Here is a 26,695-nt window from a genome sequence, read left to right as displayed (position 1 = left end):
TGAACGGTGTGTGAATCTGTTTCTATCCTGCTTGATAGACTGAAGGCTATTTTTAACTTCCTGTACAGGTTTCTGTGTTGGTGTACAGGAGCGAGATGACGACTGTGGATCGCTGACTGAAGCAGAACACGGTTTGTTTTCTTTTATGTCGGTACAATAGAATTGTCATGACTGCAAACTCTATAATCTGGGAGGAATTCGGACGTACGGCCACATCCCAAACCGAGTGCGCCTACAGAGTGACTCCGTGTCCCGTAACGACGGCCCGTCTTCAACTACTAACGACTCAGAGAGATTATAAAGCGCTGCTGCGCTCCATCACACAGAATAAAAAAGTTTAAGACGTCTGTCGCAGAGCAGCGTTCTGTGGTGTCGCATACGATCCGACGGTGAGGCGATACGATTGTGATACTCACACAACCGTGACAATGACATTCAATGATACAAATAAACCGTCAGCAAATCAAATACTTAACTGAAAAAGGCCAAAATAATACTTAATTCTAATGATTTTAAAAAAAATCTACTCTTTTATATTCAGTTTTTATTATAAATAATTACATAATAATAATAATTAAAAACTAACTGCATTACTTGAGAGCATTCTGCAGGGAATTTTCTATATTAGATAGATCGATAGATCGATCATTTGAAAGAAGATCTTTTTTGAACCAGACTCCTGAATAATTTTTATAAAAATAAATAAACCTTTTTCCAGTGCTCTGTGTTAATGAAGTACAGGTCATGAATAGAATCAGAACAGGAATCACTTCTTTTTATGATTTGTTCTGAGTCATTTCCTCCTTTCGGTGTTAATATCCGTGTGTGTTGCCGTTTCAGACGTCTTCGTCCTCTGACTCAGTGTGTTTGTAGCTTTAACAGCATCACAGGAAAATCCCACACGTACAAAACACACACAAACAAACAAACTCGGGTCTTTTTACGGGTCTTCAGTCGCACTCGATGATTCGACGCTCTAAATAGTGATTTATTTAGTGATTAATAGACCAAGAGTAAAGCAGGAGGAAAGCGTTTGTGCAGAACCTGCTCACGGTCAGTTGTGTATAAGACTGAAGCCCCGCCCACTCTGACGTAATTACCGCTGAAGGTGTCGTTTACTTATCTTCACATTTTACAAAAACAAATTGTGTTTTAGTTGAATGACTAACTGTTTAGTTAGCTTTCTCTAGTTAGCTTAAAGCTTACATCAAGTTGTATTGTTTTTAAGTCACGGCGTAAACCTGGACACGTTCACTATGTATGCGAGGAGGGACGTTTTAGGACGGACGGACAAAAGAATAAAATCTCAATAGATGAATAAATAAATAAATCAGAGTACTTAAACAGTAAAAAACAGTTTACATCTGTAAAATACTGCTTACAGAGCAAGCGCAAATTAAAAAAAAAAAACATTTCTGGTATTTGTAGATAAATGTGCTGGAGTCTGTTCTGATGGAGCGCAAACATCATTACTTTAAGCTCTAAGTCTAGTTGGATGACATGTCTACAGTTTGGCGTTTTCTGTTCTGAATCCACACACACACACACACACACACACACACACACACACACACATACAACACAGGAATCTGGGATAAGACCAGTGTGTCGTAGCTTCACTGGTCCTCGTCACTACTCCAGTCCTCAGGTTTGTTATTAAAAACGCCATCGCTGAATATCACTAAATGGCTTAAGGTCCACGTGGTTCGGTCACATCAGCACTTGGTATTTTCATGTTTCTCGTCATCTAAAGCTCGACAAACCACACAGACGATCCTTGATCAATGTTTTACTGAACAGTTTATGAAATTCTAACTCGTTTTCCAGACTATTAAACAGAACGGATTTTGTCTTTTATGTGACGACACTTTTAAGATAACATCAGTGTACAGATAAACATTAAGTTCCTCTCCATCCGTCAATCACAAAAATCATGCGTTCGACACCTAACGCTGATGCAGTCAAAGCCAAAATACTGAGCTTCATGTTCCTCCTGAGCACACAGACCTCTGGAGAACATTTTAAGCATCTTCATTATTAAAGCGCTATCTCTCTCTCAGCGCTGTAAGACGTTTAATCTGGAGCAGGTCTCTCAACGTTCCTCGGCGGGACGCCGGTGTGAGACGAACCGCTAAAGACTCGATACTTTCGATTGTAAGAACAGTAGATCAGGGTTTATAACATGGTGTAGTTTTCCCCAATTGTTAGCGTTATATTTTCCTGTTTCATAAATGGGTTCCATGGCAACAGAATTAACATGTAAAGACTGGTTTATGGGAGATCGAGCCTTTGTTGCTGAAATAAGAAACTGATGTCTTTTTATCACTCTGCACCTGCTGTCTGACCTGCAGCTGAACCACACGAGTGCGTCAGACTTTGTGCATACGTCACTGCTCAACTCAACACGAGACTCGCTTCTGAACCGGTTTTAGTCGCGAGTGCGACTTACATCAAGCGCAGTCACTGGACTATACAATGTTCAGCAGCAGTGTATAACTGGCGAGTTCTGACCAACCAAACGAAAGTCTATGAAGTAATGCAGGCTTCAGTACAGTCAGGATCTCACTACACAATGACCTCTGTACATCTGCTGCTGTCACATAGTGTACACAAAGATTTAGATCTTCTCATGACGAATAGAAATATTGATGATACAAGCAGCAAATTCGTCTCACTGGTATTTTCTATCACAACAGCAATAACCTCAAAACTAAATATTAAGTGCAGCCGATGATGACGTAAAAGAGCATCAAGGGTGAGAGAAAACCACCTTGTGGTTCATTAAATAATTACAGATTTATGATCGTGACGTCGATCAGATCATAACGCCACCGTAAAAGGTCACGCCATAGAACACGAGAGCGACATTTCTACAGACCGAGGTGCAGAATTTGTCAGAGAAACAGAGCTGCTTGTGGCTACAGTTCGGCTGGTCGACTGTAAATCATTAAGCCACAGATTTATAATTCTCAGTCTCTAAAAACACAGTGTTTCATTAAGCCGGATTGGGAGCGAGAGCCTGCACAGGGAACGTATAAAATCCTGTTCAATTTCTGCAAACTCGGAATGATACAGAGGTCCTAAATACTTCGGTACAGTTCATCAATTGGACAATTATCCGAGTTTAACGGTGCATTATGGGAGTTTATGAGCACACCGGACATTACGTTGCTGGATTGGGAAAGATAACAGAAGAAACCTCGTAACCATTAAAATGGAGGAGTAATTGTACTAAAGTGTCGGATAGCGTAAATGTTTAAAATGAAGACGAGCACCGGACCCTCCGCGCTCGTTAGTGTAGTCTGAAGATTTTTCCTCCTAAAACTACTTAATGCAGATGACATTTTATGTGACGTCACGTTTCCAGTGACTTATACCACTGCCACAATCCTGTGGATCAAATCCCAGGATTAATGGCACCGTGTAAATAAATACAGAACGTATTCCCAAGTTTGTACACATCACTCTGTATATAACAGCTCTGTGTGTCAGATCTGATCAAAAATCAAATCAAATTATATCAAATCAAATTATATTTATACATCACTTTTACACTCAAACGCTGTCTAACGGTTAACAAAATGGCAGACGCACAAAGTGACCCGGATGGAAAACAAACAAAAAAAAGCCTTATCTACAGTAAACAAAGAGTTTACTGACAAAGCAAGTAAAGAAACAGGAAAATCACATTTTAGAGGCTACAGCACAGCAGGAATCTGTAAACAATAGTGAGCGAGGTTCCTGAGGAAAACCAGGCATTAATAATAAAACTGTGACTCTTTGTCTTTCCATTAGTACTGTCATGATGTAATCTACAAGACTGTTTTGACTGCACTGATTGGAGAATCTTTGAGACAGCCTGGATAAACAGGGCTTTTTACCCCTGGTCACTTCCTGCGTTTTCTGTGATCCGATAGCTACCCGATGGTAAAAAGACCAGGTCTAAATGCCCTCCGAAAGGTTTTGGAGACAGATATACAGTAAATCCGATGGTACAAACCCCTTCAGGAGGTGGTCTGGGACGTGTTACAGATTAAACTGGACAGGTGTAAATGAATGTGGTTGTTCAAGCCACATACGTAAGCGCTATACTCCTCCCAAACGGAAGTACGTCACTCGCAGGTGATCTTTCACCCAGGCGTCTCGTCGGGTCTTAAAACGCGCTGCTGCCGCCAGCGAAAACACAGCAAACAGTAATCGCTGTTTTTTGTAACAAACATCGTAATGAGTTTTTTCGTCTTCTTTTTGATCGCGTTCTGAAAACCCCATACACCAAAACATGTTCCATTTCAATTACCCCGGAAATGAGGTAAAATATATTAGCATTTTGGGCGGGAGTAGAAAGATCGGATCGATATCCGATTCGCCGAGACACGTTTATGTGGCCTGATGTAAATGGGACAGTTTTAACAAATCAGATAGCTATCGGATCAGAGACAACACACGAAGTGACCGGGTGTAAAAAGGCCCTGTGATGTCTTACATCAGTTTTTGTGAAGAAGCCAACCAAAAGCCAACCAAGAGCAAGTTTGGAAAGGCCTGCAAGTATGTCAGTGGATCACCAGCTTCCTGACAGACAGGAAACAACAGGCGAGACCTCCAGTATTCGGACAATCAGCACTGGCGCTCCTCGGGGACGTGTCCTCTCCCCACTGCTATTCTCCCTCTACACTAATGACTGCACTTCAAGTGACCCAACTGTTAAACTCCTGAAATTAGCAGATGATGCTAAACTCATCGGTCTCATCCAAGATGGCGACGAGTCTGCATACCGGCAGGAGGTGGAGCGGCCGGTGCCACGGTGCAGTCAGAACAGTCGAGCTAAACACCCTCAAAACTGTGGAGATGATCGTGGACTTTAGGAAAGACCCTTCAACACTCCTCCCCCTTGGACACAACCTCTTACAGCTCCACCCTTCCTACTGCACTATACTGTTATTTACACTATCGTGCACTTCTCACACTGTATGTACATAACTGAACTGTCATATATTCTATATTTACATTTAATATACGTACTGTTTATATTCTCTCACACCGCCTGTCTTGTCTCACACCGCCTGTCTTGTCTCACACCGCCTGTCTTGTCTCACACCGCCTGTCTTGTCTCACACCGCCTGTCTTGTCTCACACCGCCTGTCTTGTCTCACACCGCCTGTCTTGTCTCACACCGCCTGTCTTGTCTCACACCGCCTGTCTTGTCTCACACAGCCTGTCTAGTCCAAGCGAAATGTATAGTGTTATTTATGTCTGTACTTTTTAGAGTCACCAACAGCTGGAACCAAATTCCTTGCGTGCGTCAACACCTTTGGATAGATGGTGTTTAAACACGATTTATAGATATTCATTCTGGTTTATGATAACGATCAGAAATAAATTGCAAAATGTGTTTTTAAAAGCAAAACTAAAATAAACAAGTATAATCATGGAGGTGGTGATGTTTTCTGTTAGAAGAGGTTTATATAAGATCGTAAGAAGGAGTCTACAGTGTCAGAGCTTCAGTCTGAAAGTTTAGCATATAAACTGTGATCAGATGACAAGAAAGAGTACTATTTCCTCTAAAAACAATTTAAAAAGGCAGATGAAGGAGTGATAGGATATGAAAGAGCAAAGCAGAGAGAGAGAGAGACAGAGAGAGAGAGAGAGAGAGAGAGAGAAAGAGAGAGAGGCAGACAAAAAGAAAGAGAAAGAAAGAGAGAGAAAAAGAGACAGAGAGAGAGAGACAGAGAAAGAAAGAAAGAGAAAGGAAGAGAGAGACAGAGAGAGACAGACAGACAGAAAGAGAAAGAAAGAGAAAAAGAGAGAGAAAAAGAGACAGAGAGAGACAGACAGACAAAGAGAAAGAGAGAGAGACAGAAAGAGAGAGAGAGAGAGAGAGAGAGAGAGAGAGAGAGAGAGAGAGAGAGAGAGATTCAATAAGCAGCTAAGCTAATTAGGTTTCTGTCAGGTCAGTGCAAGTTCAAGCTAAAAACACGGACATCAAATAAACGAAATATTTGTTTAAAAATTATTCAGATGTAATTTTAACAAAAGTGCTTTAAAACACCGAGCTTCGAATATCGACTTTAAATCGAAGCTAAGTGTTAAAAAAGCGAACAAGCTGAACAACTCGGGCTTTGTTAGCGACTTAGCACAGAGATGCTAACTACCGAACTAGCCGTTTGGCTAAATAATGCTATCTGAGGCGTCGATCTAACGTTAATGTCCGTATTATTGCACTAAATCATGTTTGGTCTCGTCTTCACTAAACAAAATAAAAAAAAAAACCAGAATTAAACATCAAAATCGAGCTAGATTTTAATCATAGCCGATCTGGGGAACAGAAACAGCGTTGAATACAAAGTAAAATAAAGGTTTAAAATATCTGGATGACTAAAATTATCGTGAATTAAACGAGTTATCAGGCTAAAAGTGAGAGATTAAATTAATCCACGGATTTTAATATAATACCGAGCTAACATGAGATAGCATGTAGCTTTAGTAAGGAAGTGTAAAAATACATTAAAGCTGCTCTGAAATATGAATTAAAAGTAAATAAGAAGAAATTGTACAATAAATGGGAATTATTTATTATATCTGGACTTTTATTATTATTTATAATAATTATTATGCATATTTATGTCTGTACTTTTGAGACACCAACAGCGAGAGAGACAGACAGAAAAAGACAGAGAGAGACAGACAGAAAAAGACAGAGAGAGAGAGAAAAAGAAAGAGAACTCGGTGTGTCAGAGAGAGATAAAGAGAGAGAAAAGAATAAGAAAGAACTCTGTGTCAGAGTAGAACGCTTGAGTGAATAGTGTTTATCTCTCTCTCAATCTCTCTCTCTCTCTCTCTCTCTCTCTCTCTCTCTCTCACACACACACACACACACACTCACACACACACACACACACACACAATATAAACTAATAACGCTGTAACCCGTTGAGTTGAGCATGAAGTGAAAGTCCACATGTATAATAACCATGACAGAGACACAGTGATGTAGCTTTAGCCACAGTGCTAGTACTTACAAGGGGTCGTTAGTAAACCTGGGTGTTCGGGGCGGCTGGTATCCGTACAGATGGCAATAAAGCACGTCGAAGCAGAAGCAGCACATCTCCGCCGAGACCACCATCTTCCTGGCCGAGCCCGGTCCCGGACTGAGGTTCGGGGAGAGGCCGGTGTTGTAGCCTCCTGGAGTTGGAGACAGAGCGGTTGTTGTGTTGTTGCTGCTGCTGCTACCACCGCCGCTAACACCACTACTACTAGTACCAACACCGCTGCTGCTGCTGCTGCTGCTGCTGCTATTATTACTAGCACCACTACAACTCCCGCTGCCCCCCGGACCCCCGAGGCCGTTCACTCGGCTCACGCTTCCGGACACGACAGTCGACGACGAAGAGCCGATCCCCAAGTCAGATCCGCAGTGTCCGGTCCCGGCTGCCCCGCCGCCCGCCCCACCTGGACCCCCGGAACCGGGGGATCCCGACAACTTCTGCTTCTTCACCCCGCAGCAGCCGGCCGCCATCTTCGAACAATCTGCACCGACACACCGCTTCCGACCCATCGCCGTCACAGCGGAAAGGGCGGGGCCAAACGCCGACCACGCGTAAAAATCCCACTGCGTCACGACGTACGACGCACGACGCTCCACCTTCACCGCTTTATTTATTTATATATACACAATTATATATTTATTTATTTACTTATTTATTTAATTTTTTTCCTCCTTCCTCCTCCTCTTCTTCTTCGTCTCTTCTCAACGGTGTCAGCCAGGAAGTAAGCTTACGTAAAAATTCTAAAATAAAATAAAATAAATAAATAAAATAAATAAATAAATAAACAAAGGGGGGGGGATTGGGATTTCCAGAGAGTGCAAAATGTCACCCGATGTGTTTAAATAAAGAGAGAAAAGACAGAAGAAAACGTAGCCTACGCTGCAGCCTTACGCAATGTTCGCAGATCGGCAGCTGCAGCTGCGTCCCACCGACCTGTTCAGGCGGATACAAGGCTCAGGGCTGAGCGGTGTTACCTCCTCCTCCGGATGGCAGGATCATCTGTTCACCAGTTCACCAGTTCATCTGTTCACCAGTTCATCTGATCACCAGTTCATCTGATCACCAGTTCATCTGATCACCAGTTCATCTGATCACCAGTTAACACGTCCCATAGTAACACAGAGATGATGATATTAGAGCACGCAGACACACCGCACTGCACCCTCACTGTGCGGGGATCCTTGGGCTCGAACACGCAGGACACACACGTCTCTGTGTGTGTGTGTGTGTGTGTGTCTCTCTCTCTCTCTCTCTCTCTCACCGCACGAGACGTGACGTTCCGCCCCGGACCGGAAACGTGTTTCTCACTTGTTTGCCTGCATGCGGTGTCGGTGGTAAACAGACGTGTCAGTTCAGCTCAGGGAGCAGAGACCGAGACCGGGAACACGGACACACTGAGAATCTACGCAGTTTTCTGATCTCGCTCTGTGTGTGTGTGTGTGTGTGTGTGTGTGTGTGTGTGTGTGTGTGTGTGTGTGTGTGTGTGTGTGTGTGTGTGTCTCCTGTGTGTGTGTGTGTGTGTCACTCTCTCTCTCTCTCTCTGTATGTGTGTGTCCCTCTCCTTCTCACTGTATGTGTATCTTTCTCCCTCTTTCTCTCTGTTTCTCCCTCTCCTTCTCTCTGTCTGTCTATCCTTCTCTCTCTCCCCCACTCTCGTTGTCCCTCTCTCTCTCTCTCTCTTTCTCTCTCTCTCTCTCTCTCTCTCCTTCTCCCTCTCTCTCTGTCCCTCTCCCCCTCTCCCTCTCTCCCTGTGCACAGAGAGTTTTCTCAGACTTTTCTCCCTGTGGGCTGTAATAAAGCTGTCACCCGTCTATCAGAACGCATTTTTAAGCTCCACATAAACGACTCCTCCGGATTGTCCCAGGTTTTACTCCTCATTTTCCACACATGCTGTTATTGTTGTCCTGTAAACATCATGTAAAGCCACTTCTTTCACCATCCAGCACGTATTATTACGCACGGTGCGCACTCTGGGGTCCGTATTCTCTATCACGGATACGTCAAAACAATTGGTGTACCGACTGAATCTTCAGAGTCGACTCTTCACTGACGAACCGAGCGACATCAGTGAATCGTGTAGGTAGGTTACTGGGATTTGTTGTTCACGTCACATTTAATATCATCGGGGATAGATATTAGAGATAAGTAGTAACTTAACTTTAAACTTTAACATTTTTATTCTGTTTAAATGCTTTTAATTTGGTGCATCGATTCAGGAGGATTTCTTATTATTAGAAAGTCTGAACACCAGGAGGATAAAAACAGTTCATTTCAGACTTTTTTTTCACATATAAACTCACTTTCTCTTCTGTAGTAAATACAGCCACCCTTTGTTATTGTTATGTAGTAGACATAAAAGTGGGGCTAATATCTGGCAACCCTGGGTGTGCTTACTTAAAGGAGCAGTAAGTAAGTTATAATGCAGCATTTATGTAGCTGTGACATGGAGGCTGAACTCAGACCTGGTGGGACAGTCAGTGAACTTACAGCTTGGTTACTGTTAAAAAAAGAAAGAATTTCTTCTTTATTTTGAACATCATGAACATTGTATTAAACAGCAGACTGAAACAAACCGACTGAGTGACGCTCTATGATTCATTTATTACAGCAGTAAAGACAATAACAGTGTTATAACCAAGCTTATATTCACACAGGGCTCTCGAGTGTCGCGCATTAACGTGACAGTCACTCATGTCGGTCTTTTGTTTCACGCAGATAATCTGACTATTTATCATATATTTAATAAGCCGCAGCACCCAAAACGTATCAGTCCGCACCCCCGTCTCTATGGAAACAGGCAGGAACCGAGCGCGTCTCCCCTGGAGTTCTTAGTCCAGCCTGACACTTATCAGCCAATCAAAACAAGAAGCTACACAACAGCCAATCAGAAAATAGCACTATTGTATCTGGGAAAGATTTAACACAACAACCAATGAAAAAAAAGCAGATCCTGGAATTGTTCATCATCGTCCTCGTTTTCCCCCACAGAGAAAAGCCCTGGAGCTGCGAGCATCACTTTGAGCACAGAGTAAGTCATGATCTCCTGTTTAATGTTACAACTTATTCACAACGTGTTTAACACAAACAATGACATTGTGACTGCTGTTAGAGACGTTTCCCAGATCATCAGCAGGAGTTTGTCATCAGTGTCTGTAACTTAGTCAACAGTTTTACAGCCTGGTCACTGACAACACCTGCTCAGGACATGTAGTCTAGGGTCAGTGGGTCTCAAACTGGGGGCCCTGAGATGGTGCCAGGGGGCCCCGGGTCACTGACAACACCTGCTCAGGACAAGTAGTCTAGGGTTTATGACATTTTATAAAATAATGAATTTATCATAAATTAATCTTATAGAATCTCAGAAAAATAAGGCTACTAACCAACAGCACTACACTGTATAATTTAATATGTTTTGCTTAATTCAAATATTAATTTTTGGAATGTTTTGTCATAAATTTTCTTTTGGGGGGGGTAGGGATGCACTGTATGGGGGGGCTGAAGGTTTTTTCGTTATCACACGATGCATAGTCAATGTTAAAGGTCACTTTTAAAACCATGTCATATTTGATATCCTAGTAAAATGATAAATGAACACTTTATTGATGTCATCAATGTTAATGTTCACTTTTTTCCTGCCCACTGATCACTGCAATAAAGTATGAAATGTTTCGGTACCTGAAACACCTTTAAGGCTCCTGATTTTCACTCTAAATTCACTCGAAGCGGCACCTACATGTTCCTTCGGATCATTTACATTTATTCCCAACTATTAATATCTGGTTAAAAAATAAATACTAAAGTAAATACAGCTTTATTGTCACTGTTCTTAACTTTCGATCAGTAATGAAGTCGTCTTCTCACCGCTCCAGGACTTTGGGTTGGATCCTCAGCTCCAGTTACTATCTGTGTTTCCTGCAGGAGCTGCTGATCAGGCAGACACACACACACACACACACACACACACACACACACACACACACACACACACACACACACACACACACACTCTCTCTCTCTCTCTCTCTCTCTCTCTGCTAGACAGTGGGCATTTTTTGATTAAACTCTTATATTAATCTGCAGTCTTACATCCACATGATTAATATTTTCTCTTTGATACGATTGAAGTGGGGCACGGTGGCTTAGCGCCTCACACCTCCAGGGTTGGGGGTTCGATTCCCACCTCCGCCTTGTGTGTGTGGAGTTTGCATGTTCTCCCCGTGCCTCGGGGGTTTCCTCCGGGTACTCCGGTTTCCTCCAAAGACATGCATGGTAGGTTGATTGGCATCTTTGGAAAATTGTCCGTAGTGTGTGTGTGTGTGTGAATGAGTGTGTGTGTGCCCTGTGATGGGTTGGCACTCCGTCCAGGGTGTATCCTGCCTCGATGCCCGATGACCCCTGAGGTAGGCACAGGCTCCCCGTGACCCGAGAAGTTCGGATAAGCGGTAGAAGATGAATGAATGGATGATACTATTGAAGTGTGTGTGAGCGCTGGGCCCAATTATACTGAATTAATATTTGAGTGAACATGACGAATAAATATAAGTAATGAACAAACTTCGATGTGTTCAGTGTGTTTGCTCTTCTGAAAGTAAAATAAGCCATAAATAAAACCTCACACCAGAGACAATGATGTGGAGAAATTCCTGACTGTAAGATCGAGTCATGGCTCGTCGATTTGTAATAAAAAAAATGCTCAGCAAACATTAACAATTTTATTGAAATCTACAATTTGAGATAAATTACAGCTGAGAAACGTCTCTATAAGGATTCCTGCTGATACGAAGTGTTAGAAAAAAAAAACTCCCTATGATCTGAACAAAAAATTCATTTATTGATTTAATAATTATTTTACTACAGAATGAAAAGTCACATTAACAAACTATAGCGTTAAGTTAAAGATCTATGTTAAAAGAAGACGCTGATGGACAGAAGACACAGAATCTCAGACACGGTTTAAAAAGAAAAAAGGTCACATATAAAAAAGAAAGACAGACGGAAGGAGAGAGAACAGCGAGCGCGATCCGGTCGTACGGATACTTCAGGATTCCTCGCGGACCGGAGTGCAGCCTGAGAAGAAGCTGTTCTTGAAGTTGTTCAGTCCTCTCTTGTTCTTGCGCAGGAAGCTGGGCATGATGGACTCTTCAGATTCCTCGCTGTCGCTGTCCACGTCAGCAGGGACGGGTTTTTTCTCCAGCTTCAGGACCGACGACAGGTTGCTGATGTCCCCGATTTCCTAAAAGGAAGAAAATGTATCCGTGTTAGTGCTCGGAGATACGACCAGAATATCGTCATCACTGCGATACCTGACATTACATGGTCTGCTCTCTAACAGCCAGCTAGGAATGTTTGTTTGTCTTAGATTTATTTACTACTGAAAAGGAGAAGGAAATGTTTCAGTGATAAAGATTCAAAATAATAGAAAGGTTTTTTTTTTTTTTTGCTTTTTATTTATTTTACTAAAGCGCTTCACTGATCACACAAAATCACTGACGTTCTAAATATAATAAAGTACAAATTTCAGAGTTAAAAAAAAAAACTCTGCCTTTTTAGTCGGTGGAACACATGGAGGTCTGAAGAAGGTGGCGTCTCGAGGGCTTACAGCTGTGGGGTCTTCAGGAACAGACACGGAGTCTTTGGACACGTCATTTGTCTCAGCAACATCCTGAGGTGGAGAAGGAGAAGGTAACAGCTCAGATTAAAGGTGCGGTCTCTGATGTTTGAAAGCCAATGTTGACATATAAAATCACCAAAACAAACACGCCCCTGACCCAAACGGGTCCCACCCCTGTATCGATAGCTCCGCCCACACATACGTACGTAACCCAGGCGACTAACAGAGAGAAACGTGTCTTTATCATAGCTGAAGGGAAGAACAATACGATTGTAGATAAACAAACAAGCAAAAATGCCACACAAGCATAATGATGTAAAGGACAAAGGCATATATTAGTTCTGTGTAACAAAGCAAAACCAACGTTACTCACCTATCGAGAAGGAAAAAAGCGCCTCGGCGTCTTAAGTAAAGTCGGCCACATATTCACAGGTCGGAGTTTCCCGAGTCGATAACTCCTGAGCTAAACGCTGTTACTACACAAAACGCGGTTGTAGCTGCCTCTCTACATTACTACGATAGAAAAGAGGTGTTATTTGTGTAGTAACAGCGTTTAGCTCAGGAGTTATTGACTCGGGAAACTCCAACCTGTGAATATGTGGCCGACTTCCTGCTCCTTCAGTTCTCTCCAGCGCTGGAAAGCTGATCCTATATTAACACGTCCTACTTCTTGTCCTTATCGTAAGTCTTTCTTCTCTTTCTTTCTTTCTTTCATCCTCCATGTCGATGTTAAAACCGCTTTCTGCTAATGTCACACATGCGCGCCGAACGCTCTCTCTCCGCCCTTATAGACAAGCCCCGCCCCTTTCTGCTCATTGGCTACACGTTTGTTTTGATTAATTTGTCATCCTGACTCGGTTTTCTGAAGAATTTCTCAAACAACGCAGACCTCACCTTTAATAACAGTGATGTGTCCTAAAATAAAGCAGCTGTTGGTGTTTCTTACCATGACAGTACGGTTGTCCATGTTACGACATTTCTCATGATCACAGAGACAGTTCTCGCCGCACGTCAGTCGTCCTTTGCGGCAGCGGCACAGTTTATTGACGCATCGGCCCTTACACGCACACTACACACACACACACAGAGAGGGAAAATAAGATTAATATAACTGTCCAGAAAAATAGTAAAATGAGAAAAATAAAGAAACCGACCACTAGAGGGCGTGCTAGCGATTTTAACCAAAGATAAAGCTGTTCTTAGGAACTGAACTGTAGGTAAAGCAGAAATAAATCATGACAGACTGGCTGTCAAACCCATAAAATTGACTGTTAGATTTATAGCTACATTTAAATGCTGTGTAAAGTCCAGGATTCCCACAAGATAAATTAGTCACCTGTTCTAGCAGCTATAAACATTAGTTCCCTCACTTTATTATAGGTTAACGAGACACCCGTGGTGGGAGTTCGTGTCAGACTGTTCGAGCTCTGTTACAGAAAACTAATCTACACCTTCAGAGTTAAATAACAGCACCATCATTACAGACAATTAAAATATTCTGCTGACAGAACAATTAGTTTATAAACGCTAGTTAATCCTCTTCACTCCATCTTCCTCTTCCTCACCCCAATCATTTTAGACTTCTTAGAGCCGCGTCTGCTTCTCTCTTTCTTCTCTGGACGCCACTCGTCCTCCTCCTTCTCCGACTCGGACGGAGACACCAGTTCGTCCAGGTCGATGGTGGGTTCCTGCAGGGGGGCTCGAGCCGTGGACAATTTGGCTCTGGGCTTTAACGAGAAACCACAATCACAAACAAACAAACGAACAAATAATGTTTTTTTTTTTTAATTACATCACCAGAGAAAAAAAAAAAACAAAGTCGCTCCATTCTTAATTTTAATGGTTAAAAAGTTAATATTGATAAAAATCCAAACACGATATTAAAAGATTCTCACAAATACTAAACTGATCATACATATATCCTGTGCGTCATGATGTTAATTAAATCTCTCACCTTAGGAGGAACGTATTCAAACGACGTGTCCGGGGATTCGGCTGCTAACGGAGCTGCTTTCTTTGCGCCGGTCAGCTGAGCAAGAAGTAATTTCTGTTGATATAAAAAGTCAAAACGTTTGTGTCCTGATGAGCGAAAACCAAACGATCAGCCGTTCGGACGTCGGCACTTTTTACCTGTTTGTATTGTTCGAGTTCTTCCAGGAGTTTCTGGTTTTGCTCGGTGAGTTCTCGCATCTTCTGGAGCTCCGCCTCCTGTCATGACGTTCGTGTTAATGAACATCCGCAACGTTTCGTATTTAAGAATAAAACCTAAAAAAAGATGTTTGGTCTCTGACCTGAAACTTCAAGCGCTGTAGCAGCTCCCTCTCCCTTTTGGACGTCTCGTGATTCTCCTCCTCCTCCTCCTTCGCTTCCAGGGGTTTGTTCTGTAATTGACTGAGAAGATAAAGAACCTACAAAAGAACCAAATAAATAGTGGGGGGAAAAAATAAAATCCAGTCAAGTTCACATTCTCAGGTGTGAAAAATAAAGTCTGAAGAAATCTTTACAGTTTTTAAATCAGGGGATTATTAAAATAAAATGGACGCAGTTCTTGGTTCAGTTCTCGACCTACAACGGTGCAGGATTCAGAGTAAACATAATGTTAGGGTTTGGGTGAAAGATTTGTTTCCTGTTTATGGATTTCTCAGATAAAAAAAAAAGTGACTTGAGCATCGTCTGTGTTTGAGTCCGAGACTCAGAGAGACACTAAATAAAAAGGTCATAATTCATTATATTCTGTGAACAGGTCACATCCCAAATCTTGTGACTCTAAAACTGAATTTAAAGTCAGGAACGATTAGATTCCAGGTGAGGTTCTGAGATCGCGTCCCACCTTTTCCTGGTGCGCCTGCTCGAGCTCCACGAGGTGGCTCTGGTGCTCCATGTCCATGGTAGACATCAGCTTCCTCTCATCACACAGCACCTTCTGCAGGTCCATGTGGTTCGCCCGCTCCTGCTTCAGCTCGCTCTCCAGCTTCGCGTTCGCCGTCTTTGAGGTCACGACCTGCGTCGTGTTCATGTTGTGTTTAACGATATTAGCAGAAAAAAATTCTCGTGAATATGTCTCAGATTTCTGTACAGATCTGGACCAGTTTAAATTAAACCGCTCTTAATGCCAAAAAACTACAAGAGCCCATAAACACGTCCGTACGTTAAAAACACTCTCAGGTCTTTTATCCAAACACAAAAAACAGCATGATTTTGTCCATCGCTCTCGTTCACTAACATTTCTCCCTCTTTAAGGCTTAAAATACTTCATTTGGGAAACACTTAAATGCGTCATAACAAATGAAGTCGTACCTCAGACATGAGAATTTTTAAGGCACTCTTTGCCTCCACGACGGTTGTGATCGAGTCCCAGCGCTGTTTCATTCGCCCTTCGTTATCAGCATCCAGAACCTTCTGCTGCAGGTCTGCGATCTGAGCGCTCCTTCATGTAAAAGAGAGAGAAGAAAGAAAGAAAGAAAGAAAGAAAGAAAGAAAGAAAGAAAGAAAGAAAGAAAGGGAGAAGGAAAGAAAGAAGAAAAAGAAAAATTAAGAAAGAAAGAAAGACAGAAAAAGACAAAGAAAGAAAGAAAGAAAGAAAAAGAAAAAGAAAGAACAAAGAAATAAAAAAAGAAAGACACAGAAAGACAAAGAAAGAGAAAGAAAGAAAGAAATAAAAAAGGACAAAGAAAGAAAGAAAGAAAGAGAAATAAAAAGAAAGAACAAAGAAAGAAAAAAAAGAAAGAAAGACAAAGAAAGAAGAAAGAAAGAAAGAAAGAAAAAAAGAAAGAAAGAAAAAGAAAAAGAAAAAAGACAAAGAAAGAAAGAAAGAAAGAAAGAAAGAAAGAAAGAGAGAAATAAAAAGAAAGAACAAAAAAAAACGAAAGAAAGACAAAGAAAGAGAAAGAAGAAAGAAAGAAAGAAATAAAAAGAAAGAGAAATAAAAAGAAAGAACAAATAAAAAAGAAAAGAAAGAAAGACAAAGAAAGAGAAAGAAGAAAGAAAGACATGAGCACAAGATTACAGTAAAATGAATAATTACAGACTAAAGCCCCAGGGCAGCTTTAATAATAACGTACACAAAGATCCGCAGGTGAAAACGTCACGGCAGGAAGATCAAAGATCTAATGTACATGTGGTGATGTACAGTACGAGCACAACACACACACACAACAACAACAACACACAGTAATGATATTAAAAGCTTTTTCCTCCTGAGTTGATCACATTCATGTCTGTGTGCCTGGTGCTTGGCCCCGTGCCCTATCTCCCCCCCCCCCCCCCCCGAATGTATTATACAGCTGTGTAACTCACCTGAGGTCCATCTCAGTCTCCAAGTTGTCTACTTGTTTACTGATGGAAGCCTCCAGCTCTCCTTTACCCTCCAGCTCAGAGATGGTCAGGGTTCGGCGCTGAGGAAACACACAAGTGTCGTTTGCTTGTAAGTTTGTGTCCTCACGGCCGGCTCCTCCCCCACGGTTAGTTTGGCTGAAACAAACTCACCCGCACTTTAGCCACAGGCTTCTCTCCAGACTCCATCTGCTGCCGGAGTTGAGCGATCTCCTCAGCTAACATCTTCCTGTCCTCCAGCAGGTCCTGAAGGTGGCGTCGAGCTTCCTGTGTACTCACCAACACCTCCACCTCGTTCAGCAGCCAGGACTAACAGAGAGACACGGTTTATAACCCGAGACAGAGGAGATCTACAGCGACCGGAACATACTGCAGAAATCTGACGTCGTTTGTAGACATTATAGAAACAAGTTCTGTATTACTTTATTATTTTAGTTAGAAATTAACTGTTTTATTGTTCATGCTTAATCGATCACGGAAAAATATTTGTAATAAAAAAAAAATCATAAGCGATATAAAAAAATAACATTAACATAAATGTACTTATTAATTATGAGGTAAATTATTATTAAAATCGCAAGACACTTTTTCTTTATTATTAAATATTTAGTACTGGTCATTTGTTAGGAAACCTAAATAATGTGATGCTGCTCTAACACACAAATGCCTTCGCTCTCCCCGATGAAGCAGGACGTACCTTGACCCTGCTGGCGACTCCCTCCATACCGCGGTTCTGAGTGTCTTTGCGTTTCTCTGCCACTTCGCTTCTTTTCTGAAGCGCGTCCTTTAGCCGTTTATTAGCTGCGGCGGCCTGAGATCAAACACACCGTCAGCGTTTTCCTCTCAACAACATCCCAGTTTGTCCTTTTCTACTTCAGGGATCAGCAGATAAAAAGCTTGTGATGAAGAAGAACATAATTTACCTCCTCGGTTTTGCGTCTCAGGACGTTCGCCTGTTTCTGGAAATCTCTTTCCAGCTTCAGCATCTCGTACTGACGCTTACGATCCTATCGTGAACCGTAAAAAAAGACGGATTAGGAATAATTATCTCTGGAGAAATGAATCCTTTTAACTTTCGATCTTTTGTCTAGTTTATATTTTAACAAAAATAAATTAAATTACAGTTTGTCCCGTGACTCAAACAGCTATGCTTCTGAATCACGTTAGCTAACTGATATTAGCCGCTAGCTCGGCACACGGTACGCTTTGTCGCGTGTTCGAGAGCATGGAGCGATCGCAGGTATTTAGTCAGTGACGCGACATCGACGGCTTGTCGACGTCCGGCGGGTTGCCTTTATTTCCCCCAAACCTTTTCTTTCAGCTGCAGAACTTCTTTATCTTTCTTCAGCTTCCACACGCGGAATTTCTCCGAGTCCTCTTTCATCTGCCTCATCAGCTGCACTCGCTGTGCCTTCATTGCCTGCTCGAGAGGAAAAAAAAAACAAAACCTTGTCGTGTCATTAAACATCACCACCACGTTACTATCTCTGAACTCGTCTCCAAACGCTACGCCGCCGGACTGTCGTCACGGACGTACCTGAATCTCCTGATTGAGTTTAGAGACGCTGCGCACGGACGTCTCTTTAAGCTTCAGAAGCTTGGACTGATCCTGGAGTTTCTTCTTCAGATCAGTCATCTGCCCTTCTAGGTCCTGTAGCCTCTTCCTGCGCTGCTCACTCAGTCTGTACAGGTGTGGAGGGGAGGCAGGTACGGAAAATTAGCACATTGTCTATACAGTGGTGTTGCGCCTCATGAGGCCTGCGTATTAACTCTGACACAGGCTTTATGCCCGATGCCCTTCCTGATGTCACCCACCCTAACTCGGGCCTCAGTAACGAGGGCATGGGACCCTGCCGCTGGACCTCCCGGGGGCTTATATTTATATAGTGGTCACTATAATTATATTACACTCTGTATACTGGGGAAATAATATACACGGCATCTGGACACACACACGCCCGGGGCAGTGGACACACACACCCCCCGGAGCAGTGGACACACACACCCCCCGGAGCAGTGGACACACACACCCCCCGGAGCAGTGGACACACACACCCCCCGGAGCAGTGGACAGTCATTATGCCAGTTGGGGGGAGGTCAGTGTCTTGCTCAAGGGCACCTCAGTCGTGCCGGCCCGAGACCAGAACCCACAACCTTAGGGTTAGGAGTCAGACTCTCTAACCATTAGACCACGATTTCCCCCCCATTCCCACGACTTCTCTTTCATTAAAGAGCTTCATCAGGATGTAGAATATAATAATAATAATAATAATAATAATAATAATATTTCCTGGTAAGCAGCACAGCTGATCATCTTTACCACCCCACCCCACCCCACCCCCACCCCACCCCCCCACCCCCACACACACCCCTCACACGTGTCATTCCTGTTAATCTGGATCCATAACCCTAACCCCAATCTGTTCTATCGGATACATTTATGTCAGTGTGACCGGAGGGCAGATGGGATGGATGTTGCCCCGGCTGACTTGTTAGCATGAGCTCACTTTGCCTGATTGGTGTCTTTCTTCGCGGAGTGCAGAGCGAGGATCAGATCTTCCTTCTCCTTCTGCAGTAACCCAACTTCAGCCTGGAGGTTTTTGATGTTCTCCTGGGAGTAAAATGAGATAAACCGATATGGAGCAGAATCTCACGCTATGACACATTAAAGGCTTTTAGTGCTAAAGTTATAAATCTGCTACCTGATATTCTGTTTGTATCGGTTCTAAGTGGCCGTCGTTCTGGCACATTTTCTTTACAAAAGCCTCTTTCAGTGCAAGAACTTTATTGAGTTCAATGAGCTCTTTGGACATCTGCGCCTGCCTCAGTGCATGCTGGGTAGTGAAGTTCTCACCGGAGTCCTTGGCCTGAGCGTCAGCACTGCTGCCCTGAAAAAGAAGGAAGGAAGGAAGGAAGGAAGGAAGGAAGGAAGGAAGGAAGGAAGGAAGGAAGGAAGGAAGGAAGGAAGGAAGGAAGGAAGGAAGGAAGGAAGGAAGGAAGGAAGGAAGGAAGGAAGGAAGGAAGGAAGGAAGGAAGGAAGGAAGGAAGGAAGGAAGGAAGGAAGGAAGGAAAGAAGGAAGGAAGGAAGGATCGAAGGAAGGAAGGAAGGAAGGAAGGAAGGAAGGAAGGAAGGAAGGAAGTAAGGAAGGAAGGAAGGAAGGAAAGGAAGGAAGGAAGGAAGGAAGGAAGGAAGGAAGGAAGGAAGGAAGGAAGGAAGGAAGGAAGGAAGGAAGGAAGGAAGGAAGGAAGGAAGGAAGGAAGGAAGGAAGGAAGGAAGGAAGGAAGGAAGGAAGGAAGGAAGGAAGGAAGGAAGGAAGGAAGGAAGGAAGGAAGGAAGGAAGGAAGGAAGGAAGGAAGGAAGGCATGAAGTCTTCGAATGATGACAGAAAACTCAACTGAATATAAATCTGTTCATTATGAGTAAAATTCCTACCCCAGGTGAGCCAGAGGCAGGACTGTGGCTCACGTCTGCGGCGTTGCCCTCCGCCTCCACCTCCAGGGAGGTGGAACTGCCCGAGGTCATGGCGTCTATAGTGGCTACGATCCCTGCGCTCTCATGCTAAAGAAAACACACAAACCCAAACTTGTACAGACGCACTGTTTAAAAAAAAAAAAAGGATTGTTATTAAACTAAACACAAGATATAAAAAAATAAAGCCATATAAATGATCAGGAGGTTCGGATGTAAACAGCCCTGACATCACCACAGCAGCACGTTTCATTATATATTTTTGTCTCAGGAAATTTTTACCAGCATGAGCAAGTCAGATTGAGGGCTTGAGCTCTTCACTGGGTTTACATCTCAATACTCCATGTTTTCAGCATCGCTAACACTGAGCACTCTTACGTTTCACACTGCATTAAAGGTGCGGTCTGCGTTGTTTGAGAAACGCTTCAGAAAACCGAGTCGGGCCGACAAAATAAACAAAAACAAAAATGTGTAGCCAATGAGCAGAAAGGGGCGTGTCTTGTCGATACGGGTGGAGAGAGTGTTCAGTGCGCATGTGTGACATCAGCAGAAAGCGGTTTTAACATCGACATGGAGGATAAAAACAAAGAAAGAAAGAGAAGAAAGACTTACAATAAGGACAAGAAGTAGGACGTGTTAATATAGGATCAGCTTTCCAGCGCTGGAGAGAACGGAGCGTCTTCGGCGTGAAACGGAGCAAAACCTCACAGTACAACACACAGTACTACTACAACATCTGTATTACTGCAGTGTTACTCTGTGTTCATTTATTGATAAAAAATATCCCCTCGGCCAGTCGCCTGGGTTATACTTGGGTTATACTTGTCTGGCGTATGTGTGGGCGGAGCTATCAATACAGGGGTGACACCCATTTGGGTTAGGGGCGTGTTTGTTTTGGTGTTTCAAATGTCAACATTGGCTTTCAAACAACGGAGACCCCACCTTTAACCAAGAGCCGCTAACTTGACCACAGAACGTCGGGAGGTCCCAATGAGCTCATGATACGTGTTTGAGCAGGAACTTAAACGATTAAAATGAAACGTTCTAAAAAAAAAATAAAATTAAGATATTCTATAATTATTCAATCTGATCAGTGTAAAAGTCACTGGATCGCTCATAAAGGTGATTAAACCCATTACTGATCTATAAATCACACAATCCTGACGTTCTTCTGTTGCTCCTGACACTCGTTCTTACTTGTAGCTCCAGGATCAGGTGCTGAAGGCTTTGGATGACCTCCATATTCTCCTTCAGCTCTTGGTCCTCCAGGGTCTCGAGCATCTTCTGAAGGTCCACTTTGCACCTGAGCCACAGTCATGTATTGAGTTATTAACCAGGATTATTCCCCACCTTTATATATATATATATATGAGTGATCAGTGACGCTTCAAGCTTACGCAGCGTGCTGCCTCAGTTCCTCTAGTTTGCTCTGGAGCTTCTCGTTGACGTGCTCGGTCTATCGAGAGAGGAAGTTGAAAAAAAATTAATTGCCTGAAAGGAACCATTTTGGCCGTATGCGTTTTTACGTACGGTGACGTACCCGAGTGAAGAGCGAACAAATCTTACGTACTGAAGTAACAGTGTGTACTGGATATTGTACAAATAAAAGCGTTTGTTTCTACATTGTTGTGTTTAAGTTAAAGTACATACCACGATGACCCTTTCACACATGAGGGCGGTCTGTGTTACGGCTTCGCTCAGCTCTCGACTCAGCTTGCTGTTCTCCGCCTGTAAACTCTGGTTACGCTCCAGGATCTGTGACAATTTGGCGTCTTCCTCGGACCTACAGCACAACGGTCCGTGGTTTAGAATCCTCAAAAATCTACAACAAACTTCTCGATCTGTCCAGCAGACAAGTGTAGACAAAGTGCAGATCTTTTTACAGTGCTCTACACGATGACCTAAATATTTGTACATGTTTATGATAAATATGAATATGAATCTGACCCAGAAAGAACAGGAGCGACGCCGCCGCGAGCGTGTAGCAGCATCACCTGAAGCTCCTGCACCTGAGGGACAAAACAAACCGATTCTTTATCAGCATCAGTCCGATATTCCTACAGTCTCCGGGGTCACGTTTAAAAGCGTATAAATAGTGTAGTAAACGTACGTGTGGTGCTTCTTGGTGCTACGGACGACATGGAGCAAGTCATAAAGATCGATTTCATGGACAATAAATTAAAGATCAAGTCCAAAAATGATTTATTTGGCACTTTGAACACGAGGCAAGAGTCAAACTGACTCTTAAAAAGTTCCTTATATACACGATTGTGTCTCTTTTACCTGACTGCAGACAGAGGTCGAGTCGGTTTACCCGCTAGTGCACTTTTCTACCACTAGGGGTCACTTTTTCTACCACTAGGGGTCGTGCTTAATCTCGCTCGGGATCACAGCTTAATCAGCATCAGAAACGCAGATTAAAAAGCGATCGACCCGATTCAGTGATAAATGACATCCCAGGTGTGTGTGAGATTAATTTAAACATCTCTCGGTCACTCGAACGGTTCGTCCTTCTGCAGTACCTGCTGCTTGAGACGCTTCATCTCGGCGGCTCGAGGATCCACGTTGAGAACCGGCTTGTTCTTGATTTTGCGTGCGCGGTCTGCGTAACGCAGCGTGTTGATGGTCTCCTCGATGTTGGAGTCAGCCGGACTCACGCATGCAATCATCAACGTGTGACTGTTTCCTCCCAAGGAGTCTGTTTTTAATTATTAATTAAATTAAAAAATAAATCAAACAGGAATAAAAAAAAAAAACAACAGGATGGAGGTTAAACAGGAAGTTACAGGAAAATACCAGGAGAAATAAAGCATATTAGTCCATGCGGATCTACAGGAAGAGACGCGTCTGTGCCTCCTGTGGACCTGCGAGCGATACGTTCTGATCGTAGAGCTTTAAGACGACACTCACCCTGCAGAAGACGAGTCAACTTGGAGTCTCTGTAAGGTACGAACGTGCCCTTTTTGCTCTCGTCTCCAAGTGCACTGATGACATTTCCCAAAGACAGCAAGCCTCGGTTTATACTGATCCCTGGCCATAAAACAGAGAGTTTCAGAGCTACAGCAGTGACTATGAACAAACACGGCTTCTTCTGATCACCTTCTCCTCACCCTCTTTGAGACGATCTCCTTCAGCCTTAGTTTTCTTCTGCCTCTCGGATCCAGCGAGGTCTACCAAGTGCAGTTTAGAGACCATGGAATCATTTCTAAAATAAACACAAACACACACACACACACACTTAAATAAGATCTCCACCATATGCTTCGTTCAAAGATGTTCTTCATACCATCTGTTCCTCTTCTTCATCACCCCGAGATTAACACTTTTGAGCTGAATTTACAGAGCAGTAAGGAGTCGTGTAGGACGGAGCGACACGGTATGTGATCGGCGTTAAGTAAGAAATATCACACCATGCACTGTGATGTTCTACAGGATGACAAGAGAAGGGTTACGTCCCTAACACCTGAATGACCTGAAGAGTGTTTGTCGTCATCGTACAACACAGTGATTAGACCTTATTTATTTAGATGTAGTATAAAAGGTCCTGTTTCCAAGGAAACGCAAAGAAGTGCAAACCTTTCTGTCCTGATATCAGTGTCAGAAAACACTAAACATCACCGTCAACGATCGTAAATGTTTTAATGAAGATGTGGATCACAGGCAGGGGACGTCCCCCTGGTCCAGCTGTTACTATAGAAACGACGACGTATCAGAGGAACAACATTCAAATAAACCTCTGATATTAATGAACTTACCGCCGAAAATGTCCAGGTTTTTCTCTTTTCCCCAAAATATGCAAATTAACTGGTTTAAAATAAAAAAACGATCGTTTGTTTATTTTAGTGAAAAAGGGCTGTTTGAGATCTTTAATATATTAAAATATTACAGTTAGAATTAAAAAAAAGAAGAAATGAAACCCCGCAGAATTCAGAGCTGCCCGAACAATTTGTACTGAACACACACAGACGTTTGTTCCCATGAGAAAGCAGAATTAACGAGTTCCTGCAAATGAGGAACACAATAAAGAAACATCAAGCGGCTGAAGTGTGTGACGACTCACTTGTCACCTCTGCGCTGTTGTTCCAGGCTGATGGTGAAGATGGCGTGTGAACGGGACGAGGCGGCGTTCATGGCAGTGGAGCCCACGGTACGGGCCGAGTTCCCCGTCTCCAGACAGCCCACCATCTCCTGAGCGGTGAACACCTCCTTCTCAGTCAGACCTACAATCTGCAGCAGGATACGATTTAATTACCGAAACAAATGAAACGTCTTTATTTCGGTGGTAAAACTCCGAACTTACTTTGATGCCTTCCTTTGGATCTTCTCTGATGCTAATAACCGGTTTATCCTTCGACGTACATAGAAGATCCAAAATCTCTTCATTGTAAACCTGGATGTATAATACAAAAATTTAGTGTAAAAAACACACGATGATTCCTTAAAATGAATGTCATGTTTATGACCAGGTAAGTTCGCTAAATACCAGGAGATACTTTAATACCTGAAATATTAAATAATACCTTGTTTTCTGCAAGTTTCAAAACAGTTAACAGCAAATTACTCCCCTTATTTTAGAAATACATGAAAGTCTCACTAAAGTCTAATCTAACTAATCTCCAGATCACAAACAGATCCAGAAGGCTGCATTTGGGTGAACGCTCCAATGTGGGAAGCAGAAGGTTCGGTATTTACACTCATACACCTGCTTGTTCTGTGGATTTCTTTATTTTAACAGGATGGGAAAAGGTTTTGGAGAACCTCGATACCTCAAGATAGGAAACAGAGAGGAGGAAAGCGCAATCGGTCCTCTTGTCTTTTTCCTGAAAGATTTTCTGGACCACTCTGGGGATGACGCCGACAATAGGCTCGTTCTCTTGTGCTGACGTGTATGTGCCTCCCATCGAGAAGGTCTTTCCTGAGCCCGTCTGGCCGTACGCCAGAACCGTGGCATTATAACCTGTAAATCAAACACAAGTCAAGAAAGTTTCTCTCCGATTTTTTCCCCCTCCAACGTTTGTACACTTCCAGTAAGCAACGTCCACCTTCAGGCCAGAGGAAGGGAATGTGTACAAACCTTTAAAGAGGCCTGAGAGCAGAGGCAACACGGCCGTGTTAAACACCTCGTCCTGCTCTGTAGAGGGATCAAAAACGTAGTCGTACGTGAACGCTTTATCGTTGCCCACAACCACCTGAAGAGAGAAAAAAAAAACAGAACCGTTGTTCTATTTTAGCCCGAGGACAGAAGAACACATACACTCATCATCCACCAGGAACACTTAGAAACCTGCTTGTTTACAACATTGCTTGTTGTTCACACGTGTACGAGCAGGTGTGGAGGAGTTCCTATTATCGTCACCTGGGGTTCTCCAGGGGTGAACGTTAAGCAGCTCTGACATCCTTCGTTCAGCTCTTTAGGAACCAGAGGACGGCAGCGAAGAGCCACACGGACAGGGATCACTTTATCCTCCTCCTTTGTCATGCTGAAAGACATAAACATACAAAACAAACTCATTTATTTCACTTCCCCGGAGCTCCTTATGTAGATACTGACCATGTTCATGTGCATAAAGTAATCCATCAGTTCACAGACGTTAAGTTTTAACTATTAATCAAGTCAGACGTGCAAAAACGTTTGAGATAAATAATCCTATAGACACTAAACCTTTATCCTGTGAACACTGAGGGGTTTAAAGTACATACCTGAGGGACGCCTTATTTAACACACTTGGTCCAAACGTTAAATTGTTCCTCAGTGTCTCCTACACTTTAGTAGCACATAGAACAGACTTCCAGGTCATTTACTACAGATTAAATACAGAACAAAAAGTCCTCCTCTGGCCTGCGATCACTTATATAAAATATAACTGAACTACTGAACAACACAAGCCGCCATTTTGTTTCCCTTCTCATTAATAGCGGTTTGTTTTCAGTTCACGCGCCACTTTCAAACGAGGAGCTCCACCTCGACGTCATGACGTTACGACGTGCGTCACGTGGAACGCCGTGTGCTGTGTTTGCTGCCACCTGCTGGTGACTTTATATAAAAACGCTTGCAATGCAAATATAATACTGAGTAAAGAATAAATATAATCATTCATTCATTCATTCATTCATTCTCTACCGCTTATCCGAACTTCTCGGGTCACGGGGAGCCTGTGCCTATCTCAGGCGTCATCGGGCATCGAGGCAGGATACACCCTGGACGGAGTGCCAACCCATCACAGGGCACACACACACACA

General features: G+C 43.0%; 2 protein-coding genes across 3 annotated transcripts in view; both read right to left on the bottom strand.

Moving 5' to 3' along the window:
* ammecr1 (AMMECR nuclear protein 1) overlaps positions 1-7,875 on the bottom strand; it is a 45,744-nt gene extending 37,869 nt beyond the window's left edge. Inside the window, exon 1 of one of the 2 annotated variants that reach the window (XM_047805747.1) lies at positions 7,017-7,875. In XM_047805747.1, coding sequence (XP_047661703.1) covers positions 7,017-7,552 — 536 coding nt within the window. In that variant the 5' untranslated portion in view covers positions 7,553-7,875. The remainder of the gene's footprint in view (positions 1-7,016) is intronic. The other variant, XM_027154314.2, reaches the window with a different exon arrangement.
* Positions 7,876-11,741: 3,866 nt separating this feature from the next.
* kif4 (kinesin family member 4) lies at positions 11,742-26,424 on the bottom strand. Its single transcript, XM_027154378.2, has 31 exons — positions 26,156-26,424; positions 25,812-25,935; positions 25,530-25,644; positions 25,222-25,412; positions 24,756-24,845; positions 24,516-24,682; positions 23,566-23,660; positions 23,366-23,485; positions 22,978-23,153; positions 22,403-22,464; positions 22,106-22,238; positions 21,853-21,911; positions 21,653-21,758; positions 20,420-20,545; positions 19,689-19,874; positions 19,494-19,597; positions 18,524-18,668; positions 18,296-18,406; positions 17,910-17,993; positions 17,684-17,797; positions 17,140-17,295; positions 16,951-17,048; positions 15,952-16,081; positions 15,485-15,655; positions 14,946-15,062; positions 14,785-14,862; positions 14,609-14,701; positions 14,220-14,381; positions 13,601-13,723; positions 12,586-12,705; positions 11,742-12,276 (listed from the first exon to the last, which is right to left on the bottom strand). The coding sequence occupies exons 2-31, from the start codon at positions 25,932-25,934 to the stop codon at positions 12,082-12,084; spliced, it is 3,750 nt and encodes a 1,249-aa protein (XP_027010179.1). The 5' UTR covers position 25,935; positions 26,156-26,424; the 3' UTR covers positions 11,742-12,081.
* Positions 26,425-26,695: the final 271 nt, after the last annotated feature.

This window comes from Tachysurus fulvidraco, chromosome 21 (genome assembly GCF_022655615.1).
Source record: "Tachysurus fulvidraco isolate hzauxx_2018 chromosome 21, HZAU_PFXX_2.0, whole genome shotgun sequence".
Lineage (NCBI taxonomy): Eukaryota > Metazoa > Chordata > Actinopteri > Siluriformes > Bagridae > Tachysurus > Tachysurus fulvidraco.
This window is presented reverse-complemented; position numbering and strand designations above follow the sequence as displayed.